The 18965-nt window shown below is 36.4% G+C and overlaps 2 protein-coding genes and 1 non-coding gene across 3 annotated transcripts; 1 reads left to right on the top strand and 2 right to left on the bottom strand.

Annotated features, from left to right (window-relative positions):
* The first annotated feature begins 2815 nt into the window (after nucleotides 1-2815).
* LOC141715728 (small nucleolar RNA R71) lies at nucleotides 2816-2922 on the top strand. The gene has a single exon (XR_012572480.1). It is a non-coding gene; the product is annotated as a small nucleolar RNA R71 (small nucleolar RNA).
* Nucleotides 2923-9297: 6375 nt separating this feature from the next.
* On the bottom strand, nucleotides 9298-10035 carry LOC141714297 (uncharacterized). Its single transcript, XM_074517825.1, has one exon. The coding sequence runs from the start codon at nucleotides 10033-10035 to the stop codon at nucleotides 9298-9300; it is 738 nt and encodes a 245-aa protein (XP_074373926.1).
* A 2136-nt stretch (nucleotides 10036-12171) lies between these two features.
* On the bottom strand, nucleotides 12172-18726 carry LOC141712382 (small GTPase LIP1-like). The gene is made up of 7 exons (XM_074515302.1): nucleotides 18238-18726; nucleotides 15865-15956; nucleotides 15639-15780; nucleotides 15186-15490; nucleotides 14318-14371; nucleotides 14110-14234; nucleotides 12172-12633 (listed from the first exon to the last, which is right to left on the bottom strand). The coding sequence occupies exons 1-7, from the start codon at nucleotides 18326-18328 to the stop codon at nucleotides 12441-12443; spliced, it is 1002 nt and encodes a 333-aa protein (XP_074371403.1). The 5' UTR covers nucleotides 18329-18726; the 3' UTR covers nucleotides 12172-12440.
* Between the last annotated feature and the right edge of the window lie 239 nt (nucleotides 18727-18965).

The raw sequence follows: 18965 nt of genomic DNA, 5'->3' as shown, positions 1-18965 counted from the left end.
AAAACTACGGATTCCTTTCACTGAATTAGGTGGGGGAAGATTTTCAATGACTCCCACCTTGGCCTTGTCCACCTCCAAACCTTTGCTAGAGACCTTATGCCCAAGGATAATGCCTTCACGCACCATAAAATGACATTTCTCCCAATTAAGCACCAAATTAGTTTCCACGCATCTTTTGAGTACGGCGCGCAGATTCTTCAAGCATTCATCATATGAGTGTCCAAAGACGGAAAAGTCATCCATGAACACTTCGACGTTATTTCCTATCATGTCAGAGAATATAGCCATCATACATCTCTGAAAGGTGGCCGGGGCGCCACATAACCCAAACGAAACTCTACGAAAAGCAAATGTGCCAAATGGACAATTGAAGGTAGTCTTTTCCTGATCCTCTGGTGCAATACAAATCTGATTATACCCGGAATACCCATCCAGAAGACAAAAATACTCATGTCCCGCCAATCTGTCCAGCATTTGATCAATGAATGGGAGAGGGAAGTGATCCTTTCTTGTGGCTTTGTTCAATTTTCTATAATCCATGCATACTCTCCATCCTGTAACTGTTCGAGTAGGGATGAGCTCATTCTTTTCATTTGCGACCACAGTGATACCTCCCTTCTTAGGAACACATTGTACAGGGCTCACCCACGAGCTGTCAGAAATAGGATAAATGATGCCTGCATCTAGCCATTTCAGAATTTCTTTCTTCACCACCTCCTTCATGATTGGGTTCAGTCTTCGCTGCTGTTCCACAGTTGGCTTACTACCTTCCTCTAACAGAATTTTATGCATACAATATGAGGGACTTATCCCCTTGATGTCTGCTATAGTCCATCCTATAGCCGATTTGAATTCTCTCAAAATCCTTAAGAGCTTGTCTTCCTCACTACCTGAAAGGTCAGCTGAAATAATAACAGGTAACGTAGATGAATCACCTAAAAAGGCATACCTCAAGTGTTCAGGTAATGGTTTGAGCTCTAAGGTAGGCGCTTCCTCTATTGATGGTTTGAGCTTCCCTTCAGCGTTCTTGAGGTCACAAGTACCAAGAGATTCAAATGGTATATCTAGCTTTCGCTTCCAGGGAGAAGCGTTCAGATATTGTAATTGCTCGTTGCTATCTTCATCATCACTGTCAAATTCCCCCACTAAGGCCTTGTCCAATGCATCAGACATTAGCATGTGATCGAGTTCCGAAGTAACCGCAGAATCAATCACATCCACTTTTAAGCACTCCTCATCTTCTGTAGGGAATTTCATTGCCTTGAATATGTTGAAGGTCACATCCTGATCTTGAACCCGCATAGTAAGTTCTCCTTTTTGCACATCTATCAAGGTACGGCCAGTTACCAAGAAAGGCCTCCCCAAGATTATGGGAGTCTTTTTATCTTCCTCAAAATCCAGAATAACAAAATCAGCAGGAAAGAAGAGCTTATCCACCTGGACGAGCACATCCTCAACTATGCCCCTTGGGTAAGTAATGGAACGGTCCGCCAATTGTAGCGACATGTATGTGGGTTTTGGATCAGGTAGATCCAGCTTTTTAAAGATCGACAACGGCATCAGATTAATGCTTGCTCCCAAATCACAAAGGCACTTGTCAAAAGTTAGATTGCCAATGGTGCAAGGAATGGTGAAGCTTCCTGGATCTTTCAGTTTTGGTGGTAACTTTTGTTGCAGAACCGCGCTGCATTCTTCCGTGAGAGCAACGGTTTCAAGGTCATCCAGTTTCACCTTCCTTGAAAGAATAGTCTTCATAAACTTCGCATAACTAGGCATTTGTTCCAGAGCCTCAGCGAAAGGTATATTGATGTGAAATTTCTTGAACACCTCCAGAAACTTCCCGAACTGTTTATCCAGCTTTTGTTGCTGCAATCTCTTAGGAAAAGGTGGTGGAGGATAGAGCTGTTTCTCCCCTGTATTAGCCTCAGGCAGAGTGTGTTCAACAGTAGTCTTCCTTAGTTCCGCCGCTTTCTCCCTTTGCTTAGATTCTTCATCTCGAACTTCAGCTTCGACTTCTTTTGCCTTTTCAGCATCAGCTACTTTTCCAGACCTTAAGGTAATAGCCTTGACTTGCTCTTTAGCTTCCTTCCTGCCTGGTACTTCCGTGTCACTGGGAAGAGTGCCAGGTTGACGATTGAGCACTGCATTGGCTAATTGACCGATTTGATTTTCCAAGGTCTTGATAGAAACCGCCTGACTCTTGCACAACAGCTTAAGTTCCTCAAAATCAGCACTAGTAGGTGCAGCTGCACTTCCCTATTGAGGATATGATTGTCTTGTAGCATACTGCTGTGGTTGCTGGAATCCAGGTGGGTTAAACTGTTTACTCACTCCTTGCTGATATGGTGGCTGAATAGCATTCTGATTATTTCCCCAGCTGAAATTTGGATGATTTCTGTTATTAGGATGATAGGTTGCTGGCACAGGCTGCTGTTGTCGCTGATAATTATTCACATACTGAACAGATTCGTTGACAAGAGAACACTGATCCGTAGCATGAGAACCTGCACAAAGCTCACAAACCATAGCTATTTGATTAACTCCATACGTAGCCAAAGAATCAACCTTCATTGATAGCGCTTGGAGCTGGGCTGCAATAGCGGTGGTTGCATCAACTTCCAGAATACCTGCTACCTTGCCTGATGTCATCCTCTGAGTTGGGTTTTGATGCTCATTTGCAGCCATCGTCTCAATAAACTTGTACGCCTCAGTATAGCTTTTAGCCCATAAGGCGCCTCCAGCTGCTGCATCGAGCATGGGCCGAGATTGAGCCCCCAAACCATTATAAAAACCAGTGATTACCATCCAATCCGGCATTCCATGATGTGGACATTTTCTCAACATTTCCTTGTAGCGTTCCCAAGCCTCGCACATAGATTCTATAGGTTGCTGCGCAAACTGAGTAAGAGTACTCCTCATAGCAGCAGTCTTTGCCATTGGATAAAACTTCACCAGAAACTTTTGCGCAAGATCTTGCCACGTAGTGATTGACCCAGCTGGTTCAGAATGTAACCAGTCTTTAGCCTTATCCCTCAGTGAGAATGGGAAAAGCCTCAACTTGATAGCCTCATCAGTCACGCCATTATACTTAAAAGTGTTGCAGATCTCGACAAAATTCCTTATGTGCATGTTGGGGTCTTCAGTTGCCGCTCCTCCAAAAGAAACAGAATTCTGCACCATCTGAATAGTGCCCGGCTTGATTTCAAAGGTGTTAGCTTGAATAGCCGGATGAAGGATGCTTGACTGAATGTCATCAATTTTAGGCCGAGAAAAATCCATAAGAGCTGGATCAGCTTGAACAATATGATCTCCCATGTTTACTGGTTCTTTCTGCTCAGTTCCTGAATCCGAATCCTCAAAATCTAACTTCTCCGGTGTATCAAGAACTTCGTCTTTCTCCGCAGCTGTATCTAAGGTCCTCTTGCGAGCACGAGAACGAGTTTGCATAAGCGCACTAAAGTACCTGAAACACAACCGAAAAGAGTAATTAACTACTACGTCCTAATCACTGAGTCCTAATGACCAATGATGGTAAGTACATAAACTAAACAACTACGCCGAGTCCCCGGCAGCGGCGCTAAAAACTTGTTAGGGCGAAATCACGCACTAATATTCACGCAAGTATACGCGTTCGCAAGTAATATAGAATACTTTCTAATTCGTTCCCTCAGAGACTCAGACTAAGTTATTGTCTAATTTAACTCACTCACCAATGTATGATTACTTCTCAATGTTAAGATAATAACACTTAAAATTGTTGATTAAATATTAACTATAATTAACTACTTAATTAACCACTTAACTAACACTGCAATTTATCAATAATAAAACACTCATGAGATCACAACTTCATTATTACTTCCTTCTATAGCCATAGTTATTACCTTTAGCATGTGACAGTGATGATATTAATCGAATAACACAAAACTGATAAAAGCCAACTTTCATTGTACTAATACCATTCTACCAAACATCCACAATTAAGATAGAAATTGAATAGTCATCAATTATGTTGAGTTCCTATATGTCTACAGAAATTGACAACACAACGATTTAAGCACAAGTTATTCCTTTTGATTACATAGGGCAAATAAAACTGTTAGAGTTACCCACTAATCATGCACAACGTACATGAACCTATGCTAGCATGGCAAGTTCTAAATCTCAAGATCCACTGTCGCTTCACAAGAGATTAACACCCTATCTTATATGTTCGCGACGCACATAAGACGAATACGCACAACCAATACTAGATATCATGCAATCATCACACACTAAAGTATTAAAAAATTAACTAAAGAATTCCATAATAAATCCGTTGCAACCCCACGATCACGATTAGCCCATAATAGAACTTATCGCCATCATGGGTTCATATGAAATCATGATAAACGAACACAAGAAAATAACAACTAAACTAATTATATTAAAACAGAGTACGTCACAAGAGTAAATAAGTCAAAGAAAGAAAACTAGCATCCAACGTTACATCGAAACAAGAATCACAAGAATATATGCTTCCTCTTCGTTGCTGTGTGCTAAATCGGTCTTCTTCCTTATCTCCTTCGCTTCTTGCAAAACACAATCTAAAACATAATCTCCTCTTAATACTTTGTGAAAAAACGTCTCAAATCTACTTATATAATAGTCCCATAAAACTCAGATTACATAGAAGTTGGAAGCCAAACAGAAGTAGAAGTCTAAAACAATATATTATTTTCCCCGACCCTGCGCGGCCGCTCAGCATTACTGCGCGGTCGCGCAAGGCTGCTGCGCGGCCGCTCAGCATTGCTGTGCGGGCGCGCAGGACCCTATTGGAAAATTTCCCGGTTTGCTCCGTTTCTTCGCAGTAATCTGCCCGTTCTTTTCCTCTCACAATGGTGAACACATGCCAAGGCTTATTCTTGATGATTCCTCCTCCGAAATGCAACTAATACCCTGAAATGCATAAACACTAGAAAAACGCATCAAATACACAAAATACTTGATTTCAAGACACCAATTTAAGCCATTTTAAGACGTTCTAATTGGTATAAAATGCCACTTATCAATTTTCCATTGAGACATTCCATTTTCCATGATCTCCTTCTTCTTTACACCACACAAGCCTTCTTTGAAGACAAGTAGAAGTAGAACCTTTGGCTCTTGATACCACTTTGTTGGAAGAAAGGATCTCACTCAAACTCACACAAGACAATTTAGGAGAAGAAATGTATTACTTGAAAAATTACTTGATTACAAATGACTTGGTACAAGGCTTTATATAGGACTCCATAGAAAGATCTAGATAACTCTTAGACTCCAATAGACATCACTTGACCAAGATACATGTATCTAGAGATTACATGTACCTACACCAATACATTGAACATAGAGAAATACTAATAAATGTACCAAGATTATTCTAGAGACTCCCACACAATTCTATTGTTTTAATAGTCAAAAATATATTATTTATTTTTAACACTTTACACATCGTACTGTTGATGGTAGCACTTTATTATCATTCTTAAATTACTGGGCAAGTTTGTCGTGCAACCCTAGTGATGAAGAAAAGTTAGTACATCTTCATCCACATTATGTGTACGAGCTGCTACCTCAATCATGTAATGAAAATGTGATTAATTGCAACCCAGGCTTCTTTTCTCGAAAAGCACTGGATCACTATGGAGGTAGTGTTTCCCAACTCAAAGATAGCACAACTCAAGGCCAATCAGGAAATGCAAGACAAAAGAGATGGTGTAGTATCAGACCAAAAGTATACAAGAAATGAACTTGTGACTGCACTCCTTTACAGATGTTCTGTAGCTGCCGCAACTTCATCAAATTCTGGTGTCTATATTAATTCTGTCTTGTTCCAGACAGTAGACATGCGGTCGCTGCTCGATCCACCAATGCCTAAAACAACTGTTGGCAATCTTTTTGCTCTTAATCACATTCCAACAAGCACTATGAGTGAGACAATGTTAAATCCAATGGTGAGACAAATGAGGAAAGCGAAGATCCGGCTCAAAAAAATTAAGAGTATGGACGAAATTGAAGGACTCATGCCTTTGATCGATAAGTATGTAAAAACTAATTACAAGCTTTATCTCGTTAGCAGCATTTGTAAGTTCCCCTTTTACGATGTGATGGATTTTGGGTGGGGAAGGCCTGTTAGAGCCATAATTATTGACGCGCCATTTGTTAATTGCTTTTTTATGACTGGTACTCCAAGTAGAGATGGTATAAAGGTGACTATAAATTTGGAAGAAGAAGACATGAAAAGTTTCAGAGCTGACAGTGAGCTCCTTGCTTATGCTTCTTTCAAAACTGGGTCATAAGAAATAAGTTCCAATTTGTGTGGAAAGCTGATTCGATCGGGTTACAGCCCTACTTTCTATTGTTTTGATGCGACATATTTATTTACATGCCCGTAAATAGATTTTAAGGGCATTCTGTGTTCTTTGAACACGATCTCTCTTGTCCATTTCATGCTGATGCTGTTTTTGTGTTTATGTTTGATTACTGTTCCTGGGAAGGGTTGTTGCCAATTGATGATTTGTAAATTATAAATTGTAAGGCTGCTTCTGCCCATGCAGGGAATATATGTTTTGATGGGTTTATTATACTTTGACACTCAGATTTTCGTGAAATGTACATATGAACCATTAAAATTTAAAAACGTACATCTTGATCATTAAAGTATGGTCAATGTACGTCTCGGCCCTATTTCCGGTGAAATTTTAAAAAGTTGAATATCGGTGATGAAGGGGTAATATCGGCTAAAGTGGTAAAGTGTATAAAACTTTAGAAATTTTGTGTTAATGTGTATAAACTTTAAAAAATAGTGTTAATGTGTAGAAATATTAAAACTTCAAGGGTAAAAATAAACAAATTCATGAACTTCTTCCGATTTTTCAACTTTAAAAGTTTCAACCTGCACTCTTCTATCACCCTAAACACGTAAGATAGTCTTACTAAACTATTTCGGATAGCTTGAACTACTACTAAGTAGTCTGATTCAACCTCGACATTAACAAATTTGTCAAAATATTTTGTAACATAGTGAAACACATTAGTAAAATAATAGATTTTAATTTGTTGTTTGAGCGTAATGTTTGGATTACACAACATACTCACTCGGTAAACACCCACTCGTTAAATTGATGTATGCAGTAAATTTAAAAATTCAGAAGATGGAAATTAGAGCAAATCAAACCAAATTAAACTTACAAATTAAGTGAAAGTTTTTTATAATTTTAATTGTGAACAACAAATTTTATTATGAAAAATAAAAGAATAAAGAATCTGAAATTATAATATTTTGGTAAATAATTAGGCATCAGTCCATGGGTGATGCTGGATCATCCAGAGAAAACTTGAGTTGGGACAACATTTGCAAATCTCTGTTTGTTAGAGCATAGTTGTATAACATATGCTTTGATTATACTCATCGTAGTCTATTTCGTCCAGCTACAGCAAACTCATGTGTTCGTCATCCCTCTGTTTGAAGAAGTTGATGATATGACCCGGAGGATGACTTAGAGCATCCAAGTACGTTAAAGTTCCGGTAGTAGGTTGTGAATGGAGCTTATGTTTAGTAAAAACTTTAATGGCTAGGTTGTGCAATCTTTAAAAAATTTTGTGTTCATGTGCACAAAAATTGAAACTTCAAGGGCAAACATAAACTAATTATGTTGAGTAACGGTATAAAATTTAAGAAAAATACTTGTTTTCCCCTGAACAAAATGTCCGATATAGAAATTCTGATTAGTGTGAACGGAAATAGTGTCGGGACAGCCCGCAAGGGTGGACTCAGTTGGTTAAAGAGGGGATAACTATTCTCTCAAGCCTGTGAGATTTACTCAGTGCGCACCTGAAGGGTAACGGCTGCGAGTTTTCTACGAAAAAAAATAGTGTCGGGACATATATCTGTCATATTTTAATAGCGAGAAGGTATGTGTACATTTTATGAAATTTCGAACGTCAGAGTATAATAAATTCTGTTTTGATTCTACGTTTATCTTCCATTAAATTCATTATTCAAATACTACTTTACAACTTCAAAGGACAGATTAATCCAGAATAAAGAAGATGCTCAGATCAGATGATAGTACTTACTTTATACATTTTGACAAACCATGTTTCTTACTACTACTCCTTCCGTCCCTAAATTCTTTTCCCACTTTCCTTTTTAGGTAAATCAAATTACTTTTCCCACTTTTTATTTTTAACATAAAAGTAAAAAAAGATTACATTAAAAATACAAACAAATCTCATCTAAATATTCTAAAAAATTCCCCCCACTTACTTATCTATACCCATCCTCTCACCACCGACTCTTATTCTTCTCTTTTCTCTCCCTTCTTTCTGCCGCCATCAAAACCCTAATTTCTCTTCTTCACTAAATATGAGTGTTCATTATGGTTTTTCCGATTCCGATGATAAATCTACAAATATGTACGAGTGCTCCGATCCCAATCACTATGATAAAGTTATTTATGTGATGGGGAACACAGTTACAATCGAGAAGATATTCGATTGACATGTGGTCCAAATAGTTTTGAGGAATCGATGGAGAAATCAGATGAGACGGTGGTGAAATCAGATGAAAACCCTAAATCGCCGTTGCATGCAAGTGAGATTGAAGTCCCCTTGGATCAAAACGATGCTCCTCCATCCCCTATTTCTTCAGACCCAGTGGTTGCTCCGGATCCGTCAAGCGATGACTTGGATGTTGAGGCCGATTCAGAAGATGCATGCTCTCGGTCCTAATCGTTTATTCGATTGTTGTTGTAAGGAATCATTTTACTTTGACTGTTGTTATTTTTTTGATTTATTCGGTTAAATCAATTGTAATGAATCCCTGTTTATTTGATTGTTTATGTCCTTATCGGCTTCGATTGTTGTTTTAGTGTACTTTTATTCGATTGTTGTTTATTTGATTGTTGTTTTAGTGTATTCGAATGATGCCCTGTGATTATTTGAGTGTATTCGACTGTAAGGAATTGGTGTTAAACCCTCTGTGATGTTGTTGTTAATTAGTGTACTTTTACCAGTTATTTGCTGTGAATTATTTGGTTCAGTCACTTTTAATGATGCCCTGTGATTATTTGATTGTATTCGATTGTAAGGAATTGGTGTTGTGGTTTAGTATTAAACCCTCTGTGATATTGTTGTGATTTAGTGTACTTTTACCTGTGATGTTGTTGTGATTTATTCGGTTCAGTCACTTTTAATAATGCTTGATGTACTGCATCCAACATATCATCGACATCTTTTGGCATTATCTTGTGCATTAAAGATTGAATGCTTCTAAAAAACCAAGTCCAGAATATTTAAATCTGGACTGTTTGGAGGTTGTTGCACCAGAATGAATGTAAAGTCCCCTTGTTGATAAACTTGTTGCCACTGTGGGTCTTCTTGGCATATGTGTGTCCTTGCGTTGTCTTGCTGTATGTATATAGTTTTATAACCTTCACTTGCTGGCCATTTCTGCATAATTGCTGGTATAATATCATTGATTAACATGTTCCTTGTTTCCTTTTTCCCCACTGATTCAACTATCTTGGTGATAACTGTCCCCTTTGCTCTGTATTTGGATACCCTCTTGGCTGGTTCTTGGTAAGTGAATGGGAAGATGCCTATCTTCCCATCAAAGGTACACTCATTTTCTGTATTAAATCTTTGTCTTGCTACAACTGCTGTGAACATAACTTTAGGTACAAATTTGCTTGACTTGGCTGCACTGTATTTGCCTTTTTCATTTCTTTCCGGGTAAACCCTCTGTGATTTTTTGCTTAGATAAAACCACTTCTCATCAATGTGTATAATGTTGTACATGGGATAATATTGTCTCTTTGTTGTTGGTGTGTCTCCCATTAGCAAATTTAGAACCCATTCAACCCTTTGAAATAGATTTGCCACTTTCAAAGAAGGATGTAAAGGGTTTGTGTGAGGTTTAATGAGTCCCCTCTTTATCATTCTGTTTGCTGTAGTTGAAGATACTTTCAGTTGTACTGCTAAGTCTCTTATGCATGCTCTGTCCCCCATGTTTATCTCAGTTATTGTATTAGGTTGCACTTATATTCTTTTTCTCCCTGAGTTATGACCCTTTGTTGACATGTTGTATGGCTCACTTGCTGCCTTTTACCTCCTTGCAGTGCTCCAAATTGTGCTGATTGTTCTCCTTGATACATTGAACAGATTTGCCACTTCTTGAACTGCACCATGCTTCAGTTTCCCCTCTTTCTGGTTGTTTAGAAGCCACAATACTACTTGCATCCTTGAATCACAGCTGAGCTTTGCCCTCCTTCTGTGATTATGATTTTCTAGTTCTTTTGTGTCTTCTTCTGCTGGTTCATTCAAATCAAAAGGGAAAGTATAACTCATTTCTGAATAGAGGGGAGTAAAGCAATGATGCAATCTGATGTTTCTTTTCCAATTTATACTTGTAAATTTTGATTGTAATCTGTGTGCATGTAATGCTGCAATCTGATTTGTTGTTAGCACTTGTAATCTCTCCACTTTATGTAAAATATTTGTCTTAGTCACTTGCTTTCTTGATTAGGCGGGAATATTTGTTGATGTTTCCCATTATTTTTTAAATTTTTTCATGTAAAACAATTATTTAAACCACTTGCATTTTTTAATTAGCACTCAATGATTGTTTCTTAAAACCTGTGTCATTCACAATATGGGCAATGTATTAAGGTACAGAGGGAAAACTACTTGGCAGTTGACATTTTGTTGACCCTGAAAACAAAGAAATATATGTTACTCTGACTCGGGTATGAAATGCCACACGACATATATTTGACGGGTATACTGTGGACACGGGTACAGGGACACGCCATATTTTACTAATAAATAAGTATGTTAAGTTAAACATTTAAGAAGGAATAACAACAAAACTTAGATTAAAGTTAATTTTTTAAATAACTTTACAATTTCGCCATCTACCCTATTTTTATCTCATTCTTGTTTCTTTCATTTTTCTTTCATATTTATTTTGAATATTAAATGTGAATAATTTTTGCTCAATAAATTGGTGAAAGTGTTCATGTTTCAGTCAAAAGATCGGATATGAAATAAATGTTGTGTCCGAATATTCAAACATCTGACACGGATACGACAACCTAACTATAAAAGTCGGGTAACGTAGATTACATCTCGAAAGTTGAAACATTCACCCTCGACTATGCCCAGGTGCCTGATAAATCCCCCGCGTGTCCTTCTATATATATCAATCATCTTGTTCGAACTTAACTTGTGTTGCAATCATGCATCTGTCTCCATTGTATACCGCTACATATCTACATTTTCATCATTTATGGAAGAATCAAATATCGAGCAAGTTTGTTTTAATTCTAGTCTTTTTTTAGTATGTTCTTCTACATTTATAGACATTTGTTACATAACTCGTTCCAGGAATTTTCGATAATGCCATTTGCCGCTTGGTATATATGTAGAGAAATATAAAAGTGACGAAGAAGGGGCTAGACAATGGATGAGAGATGCTACAAAGAAGACGTTTGGATCCAGTAAATCGACGGCTGAAAAATCTGCAAATTTGGCAGCGGGGACCGCTGGAAGTGTCGTGCACAAGACTAAAGAGAAAGTGAGAAAGAAGCATTGCATTGGAGCTTTAAATGATCAAACTCCAGCTACACAAGCTTCACAATTTCATTCTTTTTCTAGGTAAAAAAAGATTTGATGTGTCGTAAACTATTCCAAGTTTGTGTTTCGCACAATTCTTAAGCATCTACTTGATACCGGCTTACTTCATGAGGTCGACGCCATCATTCTAGTTCATGAGCTTGAATTCTGAAATGTAAAGCTTCTTTTTGAAAAATGAAAAGGGCTAACCAGCTACAAACACCGAAAGTTTATGCAAATTCTACTAATGCAAGGATCAGGAGTATCATTTGCTCCAGCGACCCTATTTTACATTTCACTCTTTGTTTGACAACATAAATTTTAAAGTACATGACTGAAATAATTTCCATAAAATTGAAGATTAACAGGCTACTGATTAGTACAATTCTTAACAATGACCGTCTTCAAATAAAGATAGTCAATTCTTATTAATACCACCTGCCAGAAAAATCAAAATGGTAAGCAGACCTTAAAAAGTATATAGCTTCAGTTCAGGAATATACAATGACTTGGCAAAAGAAAAACACTATCTGAAGTAATAACTTGGCAACAAAAATAACAAACTCTAGTAACGTGACTTCTATACAAGTTTTTGTCAAATTTCAGATTCTTCTCAAAAGATAGTTCAGGTTAAACATCCTTCTCGTTACACAGGTGAGAGACACAAAATAAATAATTAACTCTCTGGCAAGTGAAAGAATGAAGGAATCACTTTACAAATAAAATATTATCTATTTTTAATAAAACTCAAATTGGCTCACTATTACTGACGTATTCTTTCAAGTGTTGGAAAGCAACCATCAGACATTAATATCCGTCCGCTTAGATCTGGCAGCACTGCTATACTCATTGGTGCTCGTTGCTGCAAATCTTGGGATGCTTGTGTACTTGATGTCAGGTGTTGACATGGGCTGCTGAGGATAGAGCGTAGGTGGAGGTGTAAGATTTCTCTGGGCTGGAAGTGGCGGAAGTACATTGTACTTGTAAGGAAGACTGCGATTTGCAAAAGGACTTGATAAAAATTTGCAAATGGTGAAATAAACACAACCGTATATACTAAAAATACCAAAAAGTTGCAAGACAATCATAACAACAATTACTATGTATTCCATAATACTTCTTTCATGAAAACTGTGAAGCGTATATCACCTAGGAAAATCCATATCTAGCTCACTAACTCTCTAATAAAACTCACTTCATCTCTCTAATAAAACACTAAATAAATATTGACGAAAATCTATTCAAAGAAGTCATACATCGAAAACCAGATGACCGGCCGCTAGCCACTACTTTGACAAAGTCTAAAATTCTTTTCAGAGGGGTAAGTATATAGCAGGACCACTGAGCTATTTATGCTTTCTTCAAGAAATGACCACAAGACCCACCATTAACTCTAAAGTCTGAACTATTCCAAGGACTTCAATTAGTGTAGTTGTAGAGTAATTCTCTCAGACATAGATTTAGAATATAGTACCCTGGGTGGCCATGTCGCAACTGATAGCTCTGCGGCTGGGTGAATATACAACTAAAGCTATGTTGCACATACAGGTTTAGTATCACGGAAGAAGTGCGTGTTTAATGTTAAAGAAAATATATAGAACTCAGATTTAGTAACACGGTATATAGATACACACACAAGCATATACGTTTATATACATGAACAGAAGTTCAATATGAAATATGACACACAGATATATGTAGACACTGATATATACAACTTTCTAAGCACACGCCCTGCACGAGCACAGAGGTGTGCAGTTATGAGAAGCTATTCATAAAGAATCAGTTTTTTTATAAATATCTTTAAAAAGAATGGGTCTTCTAAATCGTCACACGTGCCTTGTGTACGCATGCATACAAGCCTGTCCATCTATGCAAGTAAAACACATATCCGGACATTCAAGTCTATGATTGTTTATAGCATTCTGCATTGATGTTCTGTTTAGCAATCATTTGACACTAGTGCAAGTGGGTAGCACGGCTTTTACAAATCAAAATCTTAAATAAGACCTAATGTACTCTTGTCTTTTTGATCGAAGTAAATTACTCTAACTCTCGCACCAACATCTTCAGAAAGTTTCGAGTACTAACCCTGTTGAAAGTTTACAAATCAATATGCCACTTTCTTATGTGGCGCTTGATCATCAATTTTTAGAGAGAACAGTAGTCTAACATCCTCAATTACTCAAAAAATGCAAGACAGCATCTCAGGTCTTGTCACAGTTTTTTTAAATAAAAAACAACGAAGAGATAACCATGCTGTTTCCTTATGTATCTAACAAAATAAGAATAATGAGTTGGCATAAGAATTTGGGTCAAGGAATAAATAAGTGCATCGTATGCATGACAAATGACAAGCAAGATATAATGCAATATTTTTTTAAGGGTAATCACAGCAAAAGTTCACATGAATTATCAACAAATGTTAAATTCAATAACTCAAGCTCCAACAATTTTAGAAATTCCCACCTTGTAGTTTTATATAACCGATCTTCGTCACTCAAAATTTCTCCAGACTGCGACGAGGTCTTTGTTGGGGTAGACCATGGGCTTGCTGCAGGAAGTTCATCAGCAAAGTATCTCCTTTTGATCAACTGAAAGGGAAATTTACTGAAATTTAACTTAAAGCAATGTCTAGGCATTAACAACTCATCACACATATAGGAGGAAAACACACCATTCGGAAAAACTTCATCACAGCTTCCTTGTCATATCGAGCTTCCTTGGCAGCCTATTATGTTTGAACGTTCAGGATCTTTAGAAAAATTACAAACAGCTTTAATAAACAAGCAAAAAGTGGTTTTAAAGAAAACCTAACTCATTGTGCAACACGGATTGCCCTTTTTAATATATATACAGTAGATGCAAAATTGCACATATCTTAACAAAGCATAATACATTTGCTAGCCAGTGTTATACCACTGGCCATTAAAAAGCAAACAAAAAGCAGTGCACAATAAAGAAAACTGGAAACCAAATGAAAAGGAAGCAAGGTCTTATATTGGTCTTAATTACCGTCTTTCATAAATGAGATTGGGTGATTGCCTTGCTCCCTAGAAGAATAAAACGCAGATGATGGTAATGTAATTGTGTTGCTCTCTAAAAGATATAATAGATAGATAAGATATTTTTATATGAGTAAAAATGCTTCCCGGTTAAGACATAATCACATCACCAACTGCTACCCAGTGTATGAATTATATAGCCAGGTAAAAACTTTGAGATAGAAAATCTAAAAGCAGTGACTTGGCATCTGGAATATTAAAACTCTATTACAACGATAATTTCTGTATCTAATAGTTCAAGAATGCTATCTAGAAGTACATGGCATATATATACTCATATATATATGTATATATGTAATATATATATATATATATTTATGAAAAATGCACTACCATTTCATATTGACCTTGCACCAAAGGACATGTTTAAAAAAAACCTGACTAACAGTGAAAACCAACACAACTCGATGCATAAGTAGGGTTTTTCTATACAATTTCTTCTTTTTCCAGAAAAACTTACAGCTTTAAGTCAAATCTTACCGCTATAAGGCCTCCACCACTAGGAAAACTCTCAGTCACCGGAAGTTCATCACCAGACGAAAGCAAACCCTGTTTCTCTACCCACTGCCGAGCAACATCAACAAGATTGCCACTGCTTCCTCTTGTACCTTCTTTAGCAGAAATATCTGCTTTGTTACCAATTACAATGTATGGGACAGGAAGGCCACCTGGACCTCCAGACCCTAGTGGCGCTGAAAACGTCCCATTTGCTGCAACCTCAACAGCCCACTTCTGCAGACTAGCTTTTGTCCTTCTCTGAGAGAGATCATGAACAAAAATAACACCTGCCATTAAAATACCATTCAAAAAAACAAATACAATAATAAGTATCGCAGTTATTCAGATAAGATAAAGAATTATAATAGATTATAACACATAATCAGGCTCCAAAAGTTTCAAAAACCAGCTCAAGAAAATATGATCAGTTCTTACCATTAATTTGTGAATAAAAAAGAGATCGGCAGTCTTTGTATCGCTCATGTCCAGACACATCCCAAAGTTCAACGAAAAAATCTCTCTCAGCATCACCTTTAATGCTATTAGAAGATCCACCAGCAGCTCCATATGTGGTATGCTGGATATCAACACCGATCAGAATCCAATGACAGTTAGATAACAAAAGTCTAAGTTCATGCCAATTAGAGAAATAATAACTTACTTTAACACCCACAGTACAGCCAATCGTTTGACTAGGACGTGCACATGAAGAACCTTTCAGAATTAGATGAACAAGAGAAGTTTTTCCCACACCTACAAAAAGACAAGGATTGATATTGAGGAAAAATAATTTCATTTGCATTGCACACTTCCATGACACTGAAGGGGTAGGCATACTTAGAATCAGTTTTACAAATATGCTATGGAAACCATTTTCATGTAAAATAAATCTCAGAGTGATAAATACGAGAAAAAAACACTTAAATAGTTGTAGATAAATACCTTAAGGCTTACACAATTTATATATAAGTAAAAAAGAACTTTTTCATTGCAATTTGATAAGTGGCTAGTTCTCCTAAAACCATTAGGTGTTTGGAACAAAACTTACCAAGATCTTATATTATATCATAACACTCCCCCACACTTGAAATCCCATTTTTTGGGTCAAATAGTGGATTGGGGCGCCCATCTTTTGGACAATAATTAGTCTATTTGTCCATAAAAAATCATGGTAATATTGGAGGTGGTAAGGTGTGAATTTGAAACATTGGCAACTTAAGCTCTGCTACCATGTTAAGTTACAAGTTCTCCAAAAATCTTAAGGTGTTCGGAATTCAGGAATCTGTTTATATATATATATGTAACTACAAAGGCAACTGGACTATTTAAACATACACTTTTAATAGAATAACAAGTAGAAAAAATATATTTTTAACTATCTAAGCAGAGAAGAATCTCTACTTACAAGTTGGTCGCCAAATGTGATTTCAAAGAAGTTAAAGCACAAGTATATTCCAATATCTAATGTGATAGTACCATGGAACTAGATGTGTTTATTCTATAGCTTATAAGCCCAAAAGGCTAAGAGAAACAAGTAAGTCCTGCAGTCTTCACTTTTCGGATCAGAAGACTCAAAACATTTATTTCGTTTCCCAACTTTATGAAACAAGTAATATAAAGATTGTTTGTTAAAGGATTTTAATTTTAATTTCTAATATTGAACATATAATTGTTTCTACAATTATCTGCTAATATTTTTTAACTGTTGATTGGCCGCTAACATGGGGACCACCACCACTCGTTATTATATCTTCTCTTGAACTATTATCTAGCCAATTTAATCCATCCTGCATCAATCGCGACTTATAAGACGAATAATTAAATCTTTAAAAGGATTTCCTGTTTAAATATGTAAGAAATTGGTAAAAATAACAATTATCATGATCACCACACTATTTAGAAAGGTCGGGTCGCCACTAAATCATTGACCCAAAATTTGTTGGAATACAATGAAATCCCAGGCACAAGTACTCAATAATTACTCGATATATAACATATCAAAAATATTTTGAAACTAACTTTGTACAATACTAGCAGCAAGTACTTGCCTCTTATTTAATTTTGAAGTTTAATACATTTTATGTTTCCATAATAGATCTTGTACCAGAACCATTTGGCTAAATGACACTCCTGCCGTCATATTTGTTTTGAGCCCATTTTTTAATTTACATGTCCCAAAAGTCTTGGCCACAATCCATTTCTAAAGTAATTTAAGTAGTAAGTATGTCAGTTAAGCTTAATTCTGGTAATTTTCATTTGATTGCTAGGAAAGTGGATTGTTTACAATACATAAGCGGGATTGAGGGAGGGAGTTAAAAAATTATTTCTTATGACTAGTTCCCCAAAAGGAACAATCAATAAACATATGGTGCATCATTTATGCTTCCCTCTAATCTGCTTACTCTGCTACAAAATGCATTAAAAAATTTACATTTTAAAGCATAACAGAACTATCATTCTTAGAGATATTTTAAGTCTGCAGGACTAGTAACTCAACGGAAACCTGTAAACTTCCTCATAGACTGTAAGACATCACCTAACCCTAGTTAATAATTAATAATCCAAAAGGAGGACACAGAACTATCATTCTTTGCTCTCCAAGCATTCGGTAAAATTCTGTATTTACACACATGTAAGCTATTTAACGGGAACATCGGTGTTCATAATTTCTAGTGCAATACTCTAGTGCAAAGTAACAAGGATAACTTCATAGAACTAAGTTTTCTCCTTAAACCTCACAATGGAATTATCCAACTATATTTTTTATGTATTAAACTGCTCCCTACATTCCAAGAAAAGAGTCTTATTTTCCATTTATTATATATTATGATTCATTTTCACTTTATATAATAAAATCCTAAAGGTATGAGTTCTCTAGTAATATTATTGACACGATCATGGAATGTAAATAACCAACGTAACATTAAGCATTTCAAAACATTGTATTAAACTAAACCAAACCAGTAATAAACACATAAAACTAAACCCAGCATTAAAAATGCGAAAAACATAATAAAATGAAACAAAAATATACCCGAATCACCGATGACAAGCACTCGAACCTGCCCGCAAGGCGGCACACCATTCTGCTCTTTAATTTCCCTTTCACTTCCCCTCCAAAACATGACTTCTCAAAAACCCTCAACCAAAATGACCCAAACTAAGAAAACCACCACCAATACACACACTAAATATATAGCCAGAAATCACTTTATTACAAGTTCAACTTGCACTGAACACGCTCATATAAAACCACATCATCACAAAATAGTTCACCAAGAAAATTATCAATAAAACAACATAATTTCGTGATTAAACCCAAATCGAGCTGAACATGAAAACCTCCCAATACGAAAAGGTTGAAATTAAACAGTAATAACCAATTTTTACACGGATCTGATAGAAAAGATTGTACTGGGTCGCCTTAAAATCGAATCTTTGAAAGTCGAATAAAATTAGTTGTAAAACAAATAAGATCTGGAAACAAGTTGTAATAAATTTAATTAGTGGCTGGGACGGGAAAAGAACGAGAGTCGTGTGATCACGCGTGGTGTAGAGAGCGTGGAGTTAAGTGACAGTTTGGGAGTATCTAATTCTTACATTAAAAAAATGTTTTTAATAAAAATTCTTGACATGCTTTTGATCTTTTATAATGGGTCCGCAACAGCTTGCTTGTATGTGACTGTAAATCTGTTTATGAAAATAATATATTTAATGACCCTACTTATTATAACAACGGATTGCAACAGGTTAAAGTATGCA

Source organism: Apium graveolens, chromosome 3 (assembly GCF_009905375.1).
Source record: "Apium graveolens cultivar Ventura chromosome 3, ASM990537v1, whole genome shotgun sequence".
NCBI lineage: Eukaryota > Viridiplantae > Streptophyta > Magnoliopsida > Apiales > Apiaceae > Apium > Apium graveolens.
The sequence above is the reverse complement of the archived record's forward strand: the minus strand, read 5'-3'. Positions and strand labels throughout refer to the sequence as shown.